Raw genomic sequence first — 18,753 nt, 5'->3', positions numbered from 1 at the left:
ACCCCTGCTGTGCTCTGAGGAAGCTGGGTGCATGAAAGGCAGTATTTCTCCCCACAAAGCTCCTATGTTCACTACATATAGGTGGCATGAAGCTGCTTTTAAACCTCAGGCATGACATTTGACTAATTAAAATAGGAGAGGTAAGCCAGGAACGATGGTGTAGGCTGGTGGTTTAGGCACTTAAAAGGCATAGGCAGGAGTATTTTGGGTTTCAAAGCCGGCTTGGGTTACACAGTGAGACACTGACTAAAAATACCAAGAATTAGAGATATAGCTCAGGGTAGAACCCTTATCTAGTATGTACAAGGCCCCGTGCTCACTCTCCAGTGCTGAAAAAATAAAGGTTAATTATCCAGTTATTTAAAATTAAAGTGTAATTTAATTGGAAATGCCATTAAAACTATATTATTATTCTATATCATCAGATCTATGTGCAATGCTTACTGACCTCTAAACCCTATAAGTGGATGCACAAAGGTGTCTGAGGTGTCATTTAACATGACAGTAAGACCCAAAGCCATGTGAGTTGTCCCCGAACAGAGACATGGCCAAGCACTTTCTGGGAAACCCAGATGCTACAATTCTAGGCTGCCTTTGAGAATGAATCTAATGTGATTTGAAGCAAACTGTGTTTAATCTAATAAGAAATAAGGAAGGGCAACATGTGAAATATCTGTACAGTGGGTCTCAGCTGTTTGAGACAAACTAGAAGGAGAAAATAAGCCAAAATGCTAACAGCGATCTTCTCTGGGCTACGCTGTGGATAATTTAAATTTCATCCTCTGGAGCTACAGTGTCCCACAGGCAGCTTTAAGATCCATGTGGCTGTATAAACTTAAACTAATGCAGATGGAATAAAATTGAAAAAAATCCTTTACTTGCCCCAGTCTCCCACCAAGTGCTTCCATGTCACCAGCCAGCGCTGCTGCCCCGCATTGCCAGCCCTGCAGAAGGGTCTGCCCGTGGTCTCCTATAAATCACATGCATTGTTCACTCTGCGAAGGGTGCAAGGAAGTGAAGGTGCAGGCGAGCCAGGTGTAGGCAAACCTTGCATTTTCAGGAAGTGACAAGCCAGACTTGGTGAGTGAGCTTAAATACAGACAATACTATTGCTCCCTGCTTGAGAACAAGACGATGTTAAGAGGGGTCCTGGGCCCTGGGTCAGTCAGCAAAGATGCTGGGATGGGGTTGGGGAATGGGTAGGGTGGAGAACCTGGTCCAGGTCATAGCTGTTAGTTCCTCCTCTCCTTCCTGGACAGACAGCTAAGCAAATAAACGTTGGTGACCAAATAAGATTTATCTGGACAAAGGGACGGGGACTGACCTGACTTTATCCACCTCTGTACACAATTTGCTATAGCTTTTCTTTCTCTACACTAGGGAAGGTCTCAGAGGTAGCAGAGCTGCTTCATGGAATTTGCCACACCCCCAGGGTTTCCTTTTAGAAGTATTTGTAGGAGCTGTCAGAGTGGGAATGTCAGTGATGGAGTTTTAGTAGGAAATTAGCCATGGTGGGGCTACCCCAGTGAGGTTTCGTGAATTGTCTGCGGCACGTTAAGAGTACTTAGTGATATACTCTATCAAATAAAAGAGTAACTTGATCTGGGTAGCAGGTGTTAATATATCAGGCCTCCCAGGAAGCCTTAGCCAATACCCACTCTTGCAATGCTGGTTGCCGGTGTTCTGTTTATGAGGAATAAAGGGGCATACTAGGAGATGAGGTCTACTCACTACAGTTGTTCTCAGAGTAGAAATATACCTGCCTCACCAGCCCCCCATCAATGCTGCAAATTCCAGGGTACTTCCCTGCATAAGGCAACTCACACATGTCCCTGCAGATCACTGCTAACAAGAGAGAAAGCAAGGTCCTCTGGGAAAAACACCGGGAAGCCTGCACCAGAGTTCTCTGGACACTAGATGCACTTTATTTTCCTGTTGCTTTTTTCTCCCTCCAAATCCTTTGCTGCATTATCTTATCTGTGAATATAACCTGCTCTTGGTTCTTGTCAGTATTCTGGTAGATCATCAGACTTAAAGATGTTCATGGACCCCCAACAGTATCTCTCATATAAGATTTCCCTTCAGGAATACAGAGGAAAAGAAACACTCAAGACAAGTCATGCCTTCTGTTTGGTCCTTATGTATTTTTCTGGCATCTGTCAGTATTCTGGCTTATGCATCAAATGCTTGTGAATATGGTCGATGTGGGCCAGTCATGGGAGCTGACTGACAGCGATCTTACCCATGGACCTGCAGAATTTAGGAGCGCTGTTTGGAATCTGAGACCATGCAATAGATAGCACCCGTTCAATGTATCCCACCTAGATAGTCTGTCTCTAGCATTGTTCTTGTATTCTCTCTCTCTCTCTCTCTCTCTCTCTCTCTCTCTCTCTCTCTCTCTCTCTCTCTCTCTCTCTCTCTCTCCTCTCCATGCAGATATACTAAACATATTGTAGATATATGGCAAACAATCAGATATACTAGATGTATTGTAGATAGACAGCAAAACAAACAGACTGGATGCTGTGGCCAACGCTGGTCCACTGACTGGTTCTATATAGTTCACGAATTAAGATGTTTTTTTTTATATTTTTGAATGGTTGAAAAGAAAGAAGCATAATATATCACAGCATAAAATATAAGCATTTGGATTTCAGTTTCTACAAAGTTCCGTGGCTACTTTTCTGCTACATCAGCAGAGTTAGTAGCTGTGACAGAGGCCATCTATCCTTCCACACCAGCCTATACTTACGTCTTTTTTGAAATGAAAAGTTTGCTGACCTCTGCTTTAGAGTTCCAACATGTGTGACTTTGAAAAGTATGTACAAGAAGAATTTGCTTCCCCCACAACATTAGTAGCTCCATATCCCCTTTATAGGAGGGAAACAGCTTTGTGGCCAAGGCCACTGAAAACCTAGTCTGTTTAGTCTGAATTTAGAGAGACATTATGGAGGAAAACACTCACATAGGATCCATAATCCACAGCCAGAGTCTGCAGAGCCCAGGGAAGGCCAAGCCCAATCAAGATGTCAAACACGTTGCTCCCAATGGAATTGGACACAGCCATGTCCCCCATCCCTGCGGGGACAAGAGAGCATTAGTGAGGAAGGGGATCTCAGCAGGAGGGGCCCTCATGGGACTGTCCTGAGTCTTCTTTGGTCTGACAGCCGGTAATAGTTTTGTAGGACCGTGTATTTGATTTTCTCTTAGCCCATCACTGATACAAAAAAATAACATTATAATTCAGAGAACCCACATTCTACTGATCCCCAACTTCACTTCCGATATGCTGACAGGGTAAGTGATCAAAAAAAAAGTATCCACATTTGGTTCCAAGAATACTGGAAGATCTGAGGCACTCTTCCAGTAGGAAGAAACCCCACAGCACACACACACGCCTCCACAACTTTGCCAACTTTGACATCATAGCACCATTTGCATCTGTCCTAGGGTGAGTTCACTGCTTCTTAAGAACCAGACAACATAAAGAGAATGTCCCCAAGTAGACTTTCCAGAGGGGTCTATGGTCACAGTGCTAAATTTTGTTGCTCCCATTGTTTAAAATAAATGCCTTCCAACATCCACCAGGCACATGAATGAGAGTCAGTGCTGGGAAGGGCGTCACTGTTTGGAGCTTTTGGTTTTGAAATGGGGAAGGTGGGCTGGAGAGATGGCTCAGTGGTAAAGAGCACTGTCTGCTCCTCTAGAGGTCCTGAGTTCAAATCCCAGCAACCACATGGTGGCTCACAACCACCTGTAATGGGATCTGATGCCCGCTTCTGGTGTGTCTGAAGACAGCATACTCACATACATAAAATAAATAATTCTTAAAAAAAAAAAAGAAATGGGAAAACATGTGTTGTGTGTCAACAACTGTCATTTTGGAGTTGCTATGTTATGAGTGAGCTTAATTATGGGGTGTGTGTGTCTGTCTTTTATAAGCCTCAGTTTCCTTATCCATGAAATGGAAGCACTATTGACCCTACGTCTTGGAGTTGTTGAATGAATTGTTTCACTTAGAGGGTCTCACTCTGTCCAGGTTAGCTAGGTTTGTTTTCTATATTTATTGCTATTTTACAAGTAATCGATGATAATAATGACCTGAAGGGTCTATGGGTGACTTGGCAAGCATCTGTGCCTTACAAGGAGCTGCCTTCTGCCTCTTTTGTTTATTCCTCTGACCGCAGGAAGCCTTTTGGCCAACTTGGCACAGAGGTTGCCATCCCCCACCTCTCCTTCTAAGCAGGATCTGCTGTCCCCTTAATTGCCACATGGGACAGCCCCCACCAGGGAGGGAATCCTTCCTTCCTTCCTTCCTTCCCTCCCGATCCCCAACGTCCCTGGAGATCCCACCTTGTCTGGCTACAATGAGGCTGGCCATGCAGTCGGGCACGCTGGTTCCGGCAGCCAGGAAGGTGATCCCCATGATGACATCAGGGATCCCTAGGGTGTAGCCGATGATGGTAACCTTGGAGGAAGCAGGAAGAGGCAAGTGAGCCAAGGGACACTGTGAGCTTCTGATCAAAAGGCAGAAAAGTCTTTAATCTGGGCCATCTTGGGGGTGGGGGTGGGGCAGTGTCTTTTCTGGATTTAACATGGATGGCATGAACATCTGAATGTTGTGTGGATGAGAGCTGGACTGCACGTCTTAGGCGGATGCTTTGACAGAAGCTTCTACCTCTTTAAGTGAAAGGTTAGTCTATCCTTTGTTCCTTTCTGGTGATATATGTGCATTGGAAAACTAGATTTTAAGAACTAAGACAACATTAAAACAAAATATTTTAATTCAAAATGGCCCTGAATGATCCAGGCTGCCAGGCCGGACTAGGGGTGTGGGCAGCATGCTCACAGATCTACGATGGAATTGATAAGTCCTGGAAAGGAACTGACTTCACAACTGGTCTTGTGGAGAAATCACAACAAGCTTTCTCCATCCTCACTTCCCTGGAAGTTTGGGTGATAGCTGAGTTTGCTCGTCAACTTGCCACACTTGGGAAGTGGAATCTCAGTTGAGGAACTTGCCTCTAAGAGATTGGCATGTGGGGATATTTTCTTGATTGATAATTAATATAGGAGGGTCCTGCCCACTGTGGGTGGTATTATCCCTAGTAGGTGAGCCTTGGATGTATAAGAATGGCTAAATGTAGGCTTGGAAGCAAGGCAGTAAGCAGCATTTTTCCATGATTCCGGCCTCCAGGTGTTGCTGTGAGTTTCTACCTGACTTCCCTTAGAGATGAACTGTGGTCTGTAGTCTGGAAATATAAGATGAAATAAATGCTTTCCTCCTCAAGTTGATTTTGGTCATGGTGTTTATCACAGCAGAAGAACTAGAAGAACATTTGGTTATCTTTGTTAACAACGTCAACTTCTTCACCATAATTGTTGCCTCTTTTCCTTTTAGTACAACGGACTAAATGTTCAGTTTTAACTTTCTTAAACCTCACAGCCATTTGGTCTGAGTGTTCTGCTATTCTCATTCCTCAGATGAGGAAACTGAGGAACAGAGAGGCATCTGCCCAAGTCCCATGTTGCTGGTAAGTGGCAGAGAGGGTTCTGTTACAGACAGGGGGCTCCTCTCAAGGCAGGCAGCCTCTCCATTTACACAGGGGGCAGGGGGAATAAATGCCAAAGGATGGGCTACCATCAGCTGAGACAGTGTTCAGGGCTGCAGATGACTCCATGGTTGTCCCAGGTTTCAAGAGAGGAAAACTGAGTAGCAGGGGGCTGCCAAGAGTGGTGGTGAAAGAGTCAGGACCCATTGCCAAGTAGGGTCAATCAGAAGGAGAGACTGATCCTTTGTATGTGGACATAAGGACATGGGTCTTGCAACTCCTGGAACTCTTAGGTCATCCTAGGGTACCACTGGGGCATTCATACTTTCTATAAAATCTTGAGGATATGCAAACCACAGGTCACAGGGATCCCATCCTTCTCCCAGCACTCCTGGGCTGGTTGTGAAAGGGTGTGTGTGTGTGTGTGTGTGTGTGTGTGTGTGTGTGTGTGTGTGCGCGCGCGCGTGCAAGTTCAGTCCATTCAGATGCAAACCAGGAAAGACTCTCATTTCCATTCAGTGCTCATCACAGGGTCGCCTCCGGCTTCTGACATCTGTCTCCAGGGAGGAAAGGAGGATGCCGTAACATGCATTTCCATGTCGGTCTTCTTAAGAGTCTTTGTAAAACAAAGCTGCAGAAGCCTAGCCAAGCTCTAGGTCCCGCAGGAGCATGGCCTGGCTTGGCGGGGATTGGCCCATTGCTCTTTCACTGTTGTTAGGATACTTAAGGCCCAGCCTGGAGTTCTGGGGAACTGATGAGCTCAGGACACCCTGCCCAGGTCCCTGGCTTCTCCTTAGATCGTCACTCACTATCAGAAGCCGAGTCCAGATTAGTTCTTTCCATGGATTGTGGACTTCAGACTTAAGGGTCAGGGACAGCCATCTGGTCTCCCAGATCCGGGCTGCACAAGGGTCAGTGAGCGGGAAGCCCCTGGTCACGATACTTCCGGTTTTAAAACTCTGTTTGCCCATGAGGTTGAGGCGGAGGCCAGGGCTTAACTGCGACTTTATCGTGCCGCGCTAGCTTTACGAGTTTCCCATTACTTCCGAAACAACCTTTCCAGACATTTTTTCTTTTGGAGCTTTAAGTTGAATTTAAATTCCTGAGTTTATATTGCGCTTCCTTCCATTTGACGCCCAAGTGAGGTTAATTTGGATTTGCATAATTTGTCATGGCTTTTAATTTCTGCCCAATGCTAAGTCTAATGGATTAGGTTTGCTCCCCAGCCAAAGAATATATAAATGAACTGTCTGGGTTTCTGAAAATCGCTCTGGGGTAGAATGCATTTGAGGCCCCATAACCGAGCCCAGTCATTGGCTCCTCATTTTGGCTTGCAAAGGGACCCTTGAGCAGTCACCTAGTGCAACATGTCCTTTGCCTGTGACTCTGCTGCTGTTCCCTCCATTAGAGCTGGGGAATTTCTTCTCCTACTCCTAGGTGCTGGGCTTGGCCACAGCGTGTGCAAAAGAAGTAATGGTCTGAGAAGTTGGCTCCAGTGAAGACCCCAGGAGGCACCTCGGGTTTCCACTGCTCAGGGTAGCACCAGCCCAAAGGAAGCAAGTCAACACTACAGAGTACATATAAACGCCCCCTCCCGACTTCCAACCTCCCCCATCCTCCCCACTCGACTGCTACCCATATCAAAGGGATTACAGTACTGGAGCTGGAACAGAGCTGGAGAAGTGGCCACAGTCAAGCGTAATTAAATCAAGTCAGTCTAAGGGTCAGAGTGAACGCTTGTGAGTTTTAAACTACCAAGCTAAGGTGCGGGTTGTTATGTAACTGAACGTAGCAATAAGGGGTGATGTGGTTCTGTTAGGTGTGACTCCAACTCTTGTTCACCCCTGGTTCAGTGTATATTTCTTTTTAGAGAGACCCAGCAGTGCAACAGGGCCCCTTACACACTCACCATCCACACCATCATGTAGGAGAAGGCTGCAATCCACAGTGTAGAGGAAGCAAACGTCACCATAAACCACTTCTCCCAGTGGGGCTTGTTACAGTTGGGGACAGTGAAGTACAAGACAAAACTCAGGGGCCAGGTGAATGCCCATTTCACAGTTTCCAGTTTGCCAGCTTGGAGGTGGGAGGGAGGAGGTAAACAGAACAAGAAAGGGAAAAGTTAGCTTTATTTCTTTGCTTTGGTAGCCTTCACACGGCTTTCTCCAGAACAAGGACTCGTCATACATCTCTTTTCATAGAATGCTTAAATGGTTTCTCCACTGCCACCCAAGCCTGATACATAAAACCAAATGGAAAAGAAGTTATGTACCCGACCTGCGTGTTAGCTCTTGTAAACAACTCAGTCACTTCATGGATTATTGGCCTGGAGGGCTATAACACAAGAGGGCAGGTGGGAAAGATGAGGAAGGCGTTTACAACAGGGTGGTGTGCGTGTGCGTGTGTAGGTGTGGGAAGCTGGGAAGACGACCATTTTGTATCTGTTCTCACAGCGTGAGCAGACACAGCACCACCTAATGGAAGATTTTAGCATTGCACCATAAGCTGATAAAGGTTCGCAAATGAGTGCTCACATACTTAAAAGGTGGGGATCTGCCTGGTGATGCCTGCCTCTACCGTCCTGGGTTGTCTGATTACTTTCATGCCAGAAAACACCCAGAAACGCTCATTTGGTTGCCTATCCTACAAGTAACATCAGATTTGACAAATATAGTAACTCAACTCCTTTGGTTTTCAACTGTAAATTGGCCTGTGGAAAGAAATGCACAGGCGCAAGTGTGATATCTATGTCAACTGGGATACAAAACATCCTCATCTTCCAGAACATTCTCTGTTCGTCTTTGTAGTCAGCTTTCACCCTGACCACCACAGATCAGCTTTTGTTCATCCCTATCTTCAAAGGAATTAATCACGGAGCGATCTCTCCTTTTGCTTACCAGATGTTTATTTTGAGATTGATTAAAGTGCCATTAGTTTATTCCTTTAATTGCTGGCAATATGCTGACTGTGCTTCTCCATTCTCCTGGGGTTGAGCTTTGAGTAGTGGCCAGTTGTAGATCATAATAATTAGAGCGCCTGTCAAAACCCCTTGTGTGGGTCTTCTGGGAGGATGGCTTTGGTTTGGCTGAAGACCTGGGGGGAAACTGCTGGGCCATGAGGTAGGTATTTACTTTTTACTTTTTAAGGAACCAAAAATAGTTTTCGATGGAGAAAACGTAGGCAAGTCTGTGGGGGAGGGTCCAGCACGCTGTGGGCAGTGCCGTCCTGGGATACTGGCATGTATGAGGAAGTAGTCTGGATAAGCCATGGGAGCAATGAAGTAAGGAATGACACCCCCGCCCAACTCCTCCATGACCTCTGCTTTCAGGTTCCTGCCCTGATTTGGTTCCGGCTTTGGTCCCCTTAATGATGGACTCTGACGGGAACGTATAAGCCAGATAAAGCCCTTCTGCTGCCCCCAGTTGGTTTTGATTATTGTTTTATCTCAGTGATAGAAACCACACTTAGCACACTTACTTCAACTAGCCAAATATTACTTTTATTATTTGTGAGCTGTGTACCCAGGAACACTGAGCTCACGGAGTTGCTGAGAGGACCAAAGATGAAATGGTATTAGGAAGACAGGTGGGAGGCTTGTCTTTCCCTGGCCGCACCAGGCAGGTTTGAAACATTGTTAAAAGATCTATTAAGATGGCTCTCAGCATCCATTGAGCTCCCGTTGCCTGCTTATAAGCAAAGACAGGGGATGGAGCAAGAACCTGCCCACTGGTGCTACCGGACTCTCTGCTGCCCTGGCTGCCTTGAGCCCTCAGGGCAGGTAGCAGGTGGCAGGCGGCAGGCAGCATCAGTTATTCTGACAAACCAGACACCTTGCTTCAGCTCCTGAAGAGACAGCTGCAATAGGGCTATCCCAATAGTTTGCACAGACGTTTTGCTTATTACAAACCTCCCTGAACTTTAGATGATAATGTAGCCATTTCTACCCAGGCAAAAGGGCTGCTGAGACTAGAACCCAATCCTAATTGCATGCAAGGGCTGTGTTTGGTGCAACTACCTCCATTTGCATGTGAGGTATGCTGTGATTATCTTCTGGCTGTATGAACAGACGATATGACTCAGTGAGTTGGCTGGAAGACACCCTCCTATGTGTCCTCTCCTGGTAGTTTAACATAAGGCTTAACGGAAGGCTTCTCTGAAGGGGACTTTTCTTGCCTATACTGAGTATTGTGGGCTGGGTAACAGGACGTGACAACGCAGCTCCAGCAGGAGTGGATTGACAGTGGAGCAGTCAGCAGGGCAAGTGGCTTCTGGACAGCTAAAGAGGAGGCAGCTGAAGAATCCGAGAGAACTGGGAACATGGGGCATAGTGGGTGGGGATAGACAAAAATGAGATCTGAGGCTGACGAAAGAGCTGGAAAGAGCCGGAGAAACTCAAGGCCCTGGTTGCAGAAGAGTCCCAGTAATTTGTCAAGCCCTTAAGGCTACAAGATACCCTGGTTGGAGAACTGTAATGTCAGCTGCTGCCGCCTGGGGCTGAAAAATCCTGATACTGAGGCCTGCATAAAAAGGCGGCAGCACTAGAGGGCGCTACTTGCAACTGCTTCCACCTGCCTGGTGTTGCTGGTCCTGGCTGCCAAGTACTAGATACAAGAGTAACCAGACCAGAACTAAAAATCTTCTTCAGGACTACCTATGATTCCTTGTCAGGAAGAGCAAAAGGACCCCAGCCAGCTGACTGGTAACATTAGGAGAGGAGCGACTTGTTGGCAACTTTGCAAGTTGCCCGAGTCAAAATCAGGTAAGTTATTCTTGATTCTCCACTTTCTTTCATTCCTGGGCGCAAACTTGACACCTGCCCAGGGCATTTCCTCCAAAGTCGACTCCCTGCCAGGTGGCCTGGCTTCATAAATGCATTCCTACAATCATGCCTACCTTGATCTGATTGCTCTTGCTGGCAAAGAGAGTTTTAAGATTAAGACTAGAACATTCCCTTTCTGTCCACCATCTTTAGAGTAACAACACCACATCTCCATACCATGACCAGTGAAGCCTGGCCTCATTTGGCCCCTGCTCTCACCCCATCTACCCATTTATCAGATACCTTAAGCATTATTCTGCCTCAAGTAAGCTAAGGATATTAATAATACTAGTAATGAAATATTAACAGTATGACAATTCACAGTATAATCAGAAAAGCTGAAAAAATGTTAAGAGTCTAAGTGTAGTCCACTGATGAAGACTAAATATTAGTAAGAAAGAGGGACCCTTTCTATTGGGTGCTGTGCGTCTTGTTGGACTTAATGTGGAGAAGGGACAGTGAGACCCTAGAGCCTGGCTAAGTTGCTCATCAAGATGGCAGCTGTACAGGGCTTCAAGTGTTGCAGGATCCAGAATAAGGCTGGGTCTTTGAGTTCCATGTGAGCCCTTCAGTTAGGCATTAAGGTTTTACCCACATGGAGCTCTGGGGGAATCTCTTTGTTGAATTACATGAGGGACAGGGGGAGAAGAGGAGAAGGGGAGAGGAGTAGAGGGGAAGAGGGTGATGGAGGGGGGGAATGGGATGGAGGGTGATGGAGGGGGAGAGGGTGATGGAGGGGGAGAGTGTGATGGAGGAAGAGAGGGTGATGGAGGGGGAGAGGGTGATGGAGGGGGAGAGGGTGATGGAGGAAGAGAGGGTGATGGAGGGGGAGAGGGTGTTAGAGGGGGAGAGTGGGATGGAGGTGGAGAGTGGGACAGAGGAGGAGAGAGGGAGAGAGGGGGAGACTGATTTAAGATAGACTCTCAGTCACGGGTTACCAAGAACCAAGTGAATAGGAAAAGAAATGACCTCAACTTGGATCTCTAATATTCCTCAGAGTCTAAAATTGAGAAGGAAGATGAAGTCATGGCATGGGACTCTGAGAGAGCGGGAGGATGGGATTGATTAAGTAAAGCTGCGCACAGTGTGAGCTTGGGCAAGCCAGGTGAGTCCCCCCTCTGCTATTCTCAGCTGCTTCAGTTTGGCACTGGATTAGGAAGCCAGTCTCACCGCCATGAAATCGGACAGTCACAGTTTACATCCTTGTTCCTTAGTAACATCAACCCTAAAGGGGGAACTACAAAGAGTAGTGCCCAAAATGTGACTCTAACACAAGGTAACAGATTTGATTTTTTGAGCAGAGTGAGCAACACAGAAAGGCGCTTTGAAAGCGACTTTGAAGAGTGAAGAAGGCCGCAGCACATTTCAGCTTTGATCCCTATTTCTGAGTTGGGGGTGGGCGGTTTCTTCTCCCCAGTCAGCGGTATCTCTGGATGTTTTCTATATGTCGTTCTATCACAGTTCGTTCTGAATAGGGCCCCAGGGGTGTGTTTATCTGTTCACTTAGAGCATTGTGTTGGGTGCTGTCTAGGTCAGGCTAGGACACAGCAGAGAATTAAGAAGCATGATTCTTTTCTGTGGAGGCCATGTACTTGTAAAGTCGGTGACAGGGAGGCACAGCGGGGTGGCAAGTGTCAGGCTCCTTTCAAAGGACTTGCTTTGGAGTTCTTTGGAGGGAAAAAGTAATTGTGCAATAGTTCAGACCGATAGGTAAACATTCACACTTGTTCTTATTGCATAGAAAGCAAAAAACACACATTTACAAAAGAAAAAAATCCATCTAGTAAAATACAATTTTATTTTGGTGGATTTCCTTTGTGTGTGTGTGTGTGTGTGTATGTGTGTGTGTGTGTGTGTGTGTGTGTGTGTTTATGGAAATGTGTTTACCTACAAACAAATCAAGTAGTAATGGTTTCTACTATGTATATATGAATATATGTATATTTATATGTAGGTATAAAGATAAATAGATATATGTGCTCTGCATAGGTATATATAATACATAAGTATTTAATGCATACATAAACTCGCTATGCATCTATAAACAGTTATATTAAAGCAAGTGTCATATATACACATGGTGTCCTTAATGACTACCATGAAGCAGGCATTGGGCATACGCATCCCGGATTACTGTACGGAAGGATGGTTCAGGTGGGGCAGAGCAAGATTAAATGAGAATGGAGTTGGGTTTCAGAGTGGAGCCTGATTTCAAACCTATGAACTGTTTTTATAATTTTCCATTTAATATTTTCAGACTGGGCATGGTGGCTGTGGTTGACCGCAATTAACCTTGAGTGAGTGAAACCACAGAAAGTGAAACCACAGATGGGGGTGTGTGCGTTTCTTTCTCCTCTGGAGATAATCTGCTAACAAGTAGTAATTTAACTTTGGCAGGTATACAGGAATCTGGACGGGCATTTCTTTAATTAGATTTGGTAAGTGCCCATCAATGCTCCTGTTATGGGGAAGGAGGGGAGGACCAGGAACAGTTCTGGTCTGCATTGTACTTGTTGCCTGCCCTCTCCCTAGAGATAGGGAACAAGAAGCTCAGCCAGGCCTTGCATCTGAAAACATCACAGGCTGGGAACTCCAATGGCATCTGCCACTAAATGAGCTTTCAGATTGATCATACCATACTTGCTCAGACATTTACAAGTGTCAAGTGTCAGGGTCCTTTCAAAGGACTTGCTTTGGAGTTCTTTGGAGGGAAAAAGTAATCCCACAAGCTCTGTCAGCCCAGGGGAACTATATACACTAGGTAAGACTCAAATGACTGTGACTGTAAATTGGACCAGTGCAGCCTTCATGATACCAGCCAAAACATTTTGAAGGTCTAGCAAGGACACCAAATTCTTTGGGCTTGGTCCTCTTGTTCTGCTAATAGGTAGGGGTGAGATACATGGTTATGGGGACATTAAACATACAGGCCAAGGTCCTGAAAGCTTTTATGTGTCTTGCCTCTCCCCTTCCAGCATGTCAGGGAGAGTCCTTGGCCTGGTCCACGAGGACCAGTTTTTGCATTGCTGTGTCTCCTGTAGATGCTGCTGTGCAGGGGATAGGATGTTAAAGATGCAGGTACTGAACAGAGGGCAAGGGTGGGGGAGTGTGAACACCGGAAGCAGGGAGGTGTCTCCCAGAGCTATCCTGCACTGGACGGCCTCCAGCTTAGAAGAAACAGCAGTGAAGTGGCTCTGTCTGTTGACATGGGCCATGTGCACTTCTACCTTAGAACAAAAGGTCCTGGAGCATGACTAAGAGGCGAAGGGAGGACCTTCATCTTCCAAATGCATTTGGTACAGTGCTCACATTTTAATTCCTGGCCATGTGCCTGCAGTTTTGGGCTTTTCACAGCAGAGCCCTGCCCACGGCAGACACTTCATACAAATAGTTTCTGCGTAGAGAGAGGCCCTTTTGGGATTGAACAGTAAAGCTAGCCAAGTGAAGAGCATCTATCTGTGATCCCCAGAAACCCCCCTTCCAAAGCCCAAGTCAAGGACGTCTTACAGGGGGGGTCGAATGGCGTGTAGGGGCCTTCATCATCATCTTCATCCTCCTCCTCGTCATTCTCATTGTTCTCGTCTTCATTCTCGTTCTCTGTCTCATTGTCAGCCTCAGCAACTATGTCGTCCCTCCGGGTTCCATTCACACCCCTGTCTGGGGCACTGCTGGGCCCTGTTCCATTCTCCACAGTGTGCTTAATTGGGATTTTGATGGCCACTTCAGATTCCCCATTGGTATATGCCCTGCTGTTTATCAGTCTTTGTCTCTAAAAATAGGAAGTGATCTGTTACTACAGTCAGAGGGATGGAAATTACCCAAACCAGAACAGGACCAGGTATGTCTTCCCCAGCACTGGCAAAGAGTTACATCCGGAAGACTCCAGGGCCAAGGGTTAGAAATTTCTCAAAGCAGTGCTGATTTGTAGGGCTGCTATGTATTCAAATGCTAAGTACTGGCCCCAAGATCTGGCTGTACCACCTTCCCCTCAAAGAGAGCCTCACCTACACCAGCTTTTGTTGAATAAACCTAACCTCCTGCCCAGGTAATCCCCGATTACTGCCTGGACTGGGCAGAAGAGAGGGAGGAGGAGTGAAGGTTCAAGGGCTTGGGGTCTCACGAAGGGACCACAAGAATGAAGAGAAAGAAGGAGGAAGTTGCCATGAGGTAGCTTGGATCGTGAACATATGGCTGTGAGGGCTGACCTGATGGAGTGGGAGCAGCCCAGGTAAACATGGCAAATGAAATCTTGGGGAATCACCACAGGGATGTAGACAACGTAGCCTAGAGAGTTGATATCTGCTCAGCTCTAGTGTTAGAAAGCTTTTTATAAACACAAAGGTTTCTGTGCCTTTTATCTGGGAACAATATGGTCTGAAGTGGGCTAGAAACCCTTAAATGGATATTTAAAGACAACAGGGGTGGTGGTGGTGTAGCAACTGCCATGATGATGATAACTGCAACACAGATTTAGATGATTTCCTTTCAGGAAGGGAAGTTAACCATTTACAATCCACTGAAACTTCAAATTCTCTTTGGGAAAATTTCTACACCCGTGGTGCGCGGTTTTTCGACATCTGTGTACTGGGACATTCTCTTTTTCTCCAGACTGTGGAGGAAACCCTCGTTCTATATTTAAGGAAGCTACAGCACTGCGTGCAGACTACTTTGTTGGTGAGGCAGCTGCTCAGGGAAAGGCAAGAGCCCAGGCTTGTTTTAAACGATGGTGACTTTTACTTAGCAATTTCGATAGAAGTTTATGAGATTTACTTAGGTGGAAGAAAACAGGTCAGGGCTGGGGATATAGCTTAGCCAATAGAGTACTTATCCAGCAAAAATGAGATGCTGGGTGTTCCATAAACCGAGAATATAGCACATGCTTGTAGTTCCAGCATTCAGAAGTTCAAGATACTCATTGGTTATATAGAAAGTTTGAGGCCAGCCTAGGCTATGTGAGACCCTGCCTCAAAAAAGGTCAGTAGAGGGGACTAAGCTATGTCCCTCAATATGTAGTGAGGAGTAGGGGGTAGTGGATGGGGCATAGATAGTTCAGTGGGCAAAGATTCTGGGTAAGGGCTGAGGGATAGACTTATGTTAAATTCTCACCCAGGTGACAATCTTTAAATCAGGAAGTCATGTCTAATCTTCCCTCCCCTCCCCTCCCGTCTTCTCCCTTCCCTCCCCTCCCTGCTCTGCGCTGCCCCTCCCTTTCCCATCCTTCCCACAATCCACTATGATTTCCCAGATACCTCATTGATTAACATGCGACTGGCCATGGAGAGCCGGGTCTTGGGAGGAAAGTGGCTTGTGATCATTATTCGAAGGCCAGCCTCAGAGAAAGAGAGCTGGTGTGGGTAGGCAGACAGCAGCTCATCCACCATGATCACTGACGCTTTGCGGTGGAAATTGGCTAGGGAAATGTGAAAGAGAACATATAGTAGCGTGGAACCCAGGAGAGAGGCAAGTATCCATTCCCCTTCCTTTTGCTTCTCCCCTACCTCACTCCTTCACACCTTTGCATCTGTTCATCCATCTGTCCATTGGTCCATCCATCCATTTATCTATGTATCTGTCCATCCACCCACTCACCCACCTACCCACCCACCTACCCACCCACCCACCCATCCACCCACTCACCCACCCACCCACCCACCCATCCACCCACTCACCCATCCACCCACTCACCCACCTACCCATCCATCCACCCACTCACCCACCTACCCACCCACCTACCCACCCACCCACCCACCCACTCACCCATCCACCCACCCACCCACCCACCCACCCACTCACCCACCTCTCCATCCATCCATCCATCCATCCATCCACTCACCCACCTACCCACCCACCCACCTCTCCATCCATCCATCCATCCATCCATCCATCCATCCACTCACCCACCTACCCACCCATCCACCCACTCATCCACCTATCCATCCATCCATCCATCCGTCCATCCACTCACCCACCTACCCACCCATTCACCCACCCATCCATCCATCCATCCATCCATCCATCCATCCATCCATCCATCCACTCACCCACCTACCCACCCATTCACCCACTCACCCATCCATCCATCCATCCATCCATCCATCCATCCATCCATCCATCCGTCCATCCACTCACCCACCTACCCACCCATTCACCCACTCATCCATCCATCCATCCATCCATCCATCCATCCATCCGTCCATCCGTCCATCCATCCACCCGCTTACCTTCCCTTCCTTTCCTTTTCTTCTTCTCCCTCCCCCTTTCCATTCCCACCATCCTTTCCCTTTTCTTTCCTTCCTTCTATCCATCCATAGAAGATTGTGAGGATCAAAATTAGGGATCGTATTTAAGTCATGAGTCATGTTTAAAAATTCATTTGAAATGACTTGGGATTATCCAAACACCACTCATCAATATGGCAAGAATGAGCAGGGGAAGAGAATGCCTCCTTGTCCTCAGAGAGTTATTTTCCCACCACTAAGATCTGGGTCACAGGAGAGACCTCAGTAACCTTTGGTAGCCATCATGCCCATGTGTGGCAATCCGATGCATTGGTACATACTGCAGAGGTGACTTGCATTCCAGGTGGAGGCTATGGTGTGCACACATCCCGTGAGCAGAGAGGACTAGTTCAGGAGGAGGCTTGAGACAAGCCTCACAAAATATGAAGCATTCCATCATCATCACTATCACCATATCATCCTCCTTCCATGCTCTAAGGCAGATACTTTGCTCACCAGGCCACCTCCCCAGGCCCAGCATTAACAGCATTCAGCTTCTTTTTTTTTTTTTTTTTTTTTTTGTTCTCCCCGCCCCACCACAAGTTATAAAGCTTTTGGAAGAGAGAAACTAAAGAAAATCCTCCCACAGAATGGTACTAAACAACATCAAAGTCTTCCATGAAACATAACATATAGTCCTTCAGAAAACTATTATCAAATATCCCATTTCAAAATATAGTAAATTATTGAGAGAGTCTAGAGCTAGAGATGTGGTTGAAAATAATATGTACAGCTTCTAATTTATTTATTTATTTTTTTTGTCGTTTCCCTTGCAAAGTGACCATATGGGATGCAGTTCAAAGAGAAAATTTTTAAAAAGTTAAACGAAAAGGGAAATACATTCACGGCAAAATTGCATGATACTTTCCTATGTCCCATACAAATAATGTCATTTATCAGAGATCGCCATGTCCTCTAGCACAATGATCGTTTTGTAAGAGCCTATCAAATAGAAGAACTACTTTGAAAACAAAGGTCATTTTCTTGCCCCTTCTGTAGTTTGGAACTTGAGTTAGTGTAGTTTGGATCTATGTGATAATACTCTGCAGTGCCTGTCGCTCTGAAGCATTTGGTCATGCTCTTCTGCATGCTTAACTGGCTTACTCATTACAGAAATGATGCCCATCCTTCAGGCTCAGAGAAGCTAAGTAACTGTTCACGGCTGCATAACCTTAATCTACTACCTCAAAATCCAAATCAAAATCTTCTCTCCTGGCCCCGCTGGTCCCATCTTCCCGCATCGCCTTCACAGAATGGGTTCCCTGGGCATTTCAATGGATCTAGGTATGGCGCGGGGGGCAGGGCAGGAGAGCTGGCTCTCCTCTGGCTTCTTGGGGCCAGCTGTGGCTATAAGCTTTCTCAGGGCTCGTTAGACAGACTCACACCATGGCGCCTGGCCTGGACTCAGGGTCTGCTGGTTACCTTTCTTAAGTAGCACCACAGTGGCATCGCAGTTGCTGCTGTCATCGATTTCGGCGTTGTTGGCCAGTCCGTTGACCATGTTCCCAGCACCTTTCGTCCTCCTTTCGAAGCACTGGTGTATGCACGCATTGTATCTGAGCGGGCAGTAAGCAGAGAGAGTCCATCAGCACCCGTGCTCCCCTCTGCCTGACTCCCCAGCATCCTCTCCTCCTCTCTGGACACACCTCCAGGGCCCTGTGCCCTAGACTCTGTATGCTACCCCTGATTGGTTAGCTAAGCCCACCTGCCCTTGGCTTCTCGCAGTCAGAGACTTTGCTGCTAGAATCTCTGTTACTGTGCACTCTCACTTCTCCCCCAGTTGGCTTGTAGCCTCATGATGACATTCTGTGCTCTCGTGCTCTGAAGTGATGGTGAGGAGATACCGAGAGGTGCTTCTGGCACACCCTAGTAGACGGGCATCGAAGCAAAGTAGTGTTCGCAGGGTGCCAGGATGTTTTTGGCAGGAAAATGTTCTGGTCCCTTTACTGTGAAGTGTCCCAGAGGAAATCTCAAAACACCAAGGGTGAAGGCAGGGATAGAACAACAGAGCACCTTGGGCCGCTACTGCACTGTCCCCCACTCAAAGATCTCAATGCTCATTGGCCATGGTATAACCTCCCGAAGCTGCACCTCCACCCAGTCT

General features: G+C 46.8%; 1 protein-coding gene across 2 annotated transcripts in view; it reads right to left on the bottom strand.

The window, feature by feature from the left end:
- The window catches only part of Slc24a3 (solute carrier family 24 member 3), a 502,316-nt gene that overhangs the window by 20,505 nt on the left and 463,058 nt on the right, over window positions 1-18,753 (bottom strand). For both annotated transcript variants that reach the window (NM_053505.3, XM_087654830.1), the window contains 6 exon segments: window positions 2,966-3,078; window positions 4,354-4,468; window positions 7,462-7,628; window positions 13,879-14,140; window positions 15,621-15,781; window positions 18,072-18,205. In NM_053505.3, coding sequence (NP_445957.2) covers window positions 2,966-3,078; window positions 4,354-4,468; window positions 7,462-7,628; window positions 13,879-14,140; window positions 15,621-15,781; window positions 18,072-18,205 — 952 coding nt within the window.

Source organism: Rattus norvegicus, chromosome 3 (genome assembly GCF_021556685.1).
Source record: "Rattus norvegicus strain SHRSP/BbbUtx chromosome 3, alternate assembly SHRSP_T2T, whole genome shotgun sequence".
Lineage (NCBI taxonomy): Eukaryota > Metazoa > Chordata > Mammalia > Rodentia > Muridae > Rattus > Rattus norvegicus.
The sequence above is the reverse complement of the archived record's forward strand: the minus strand, read 5'-3'. Positions and strand labels throughout refer to the sequence as shown.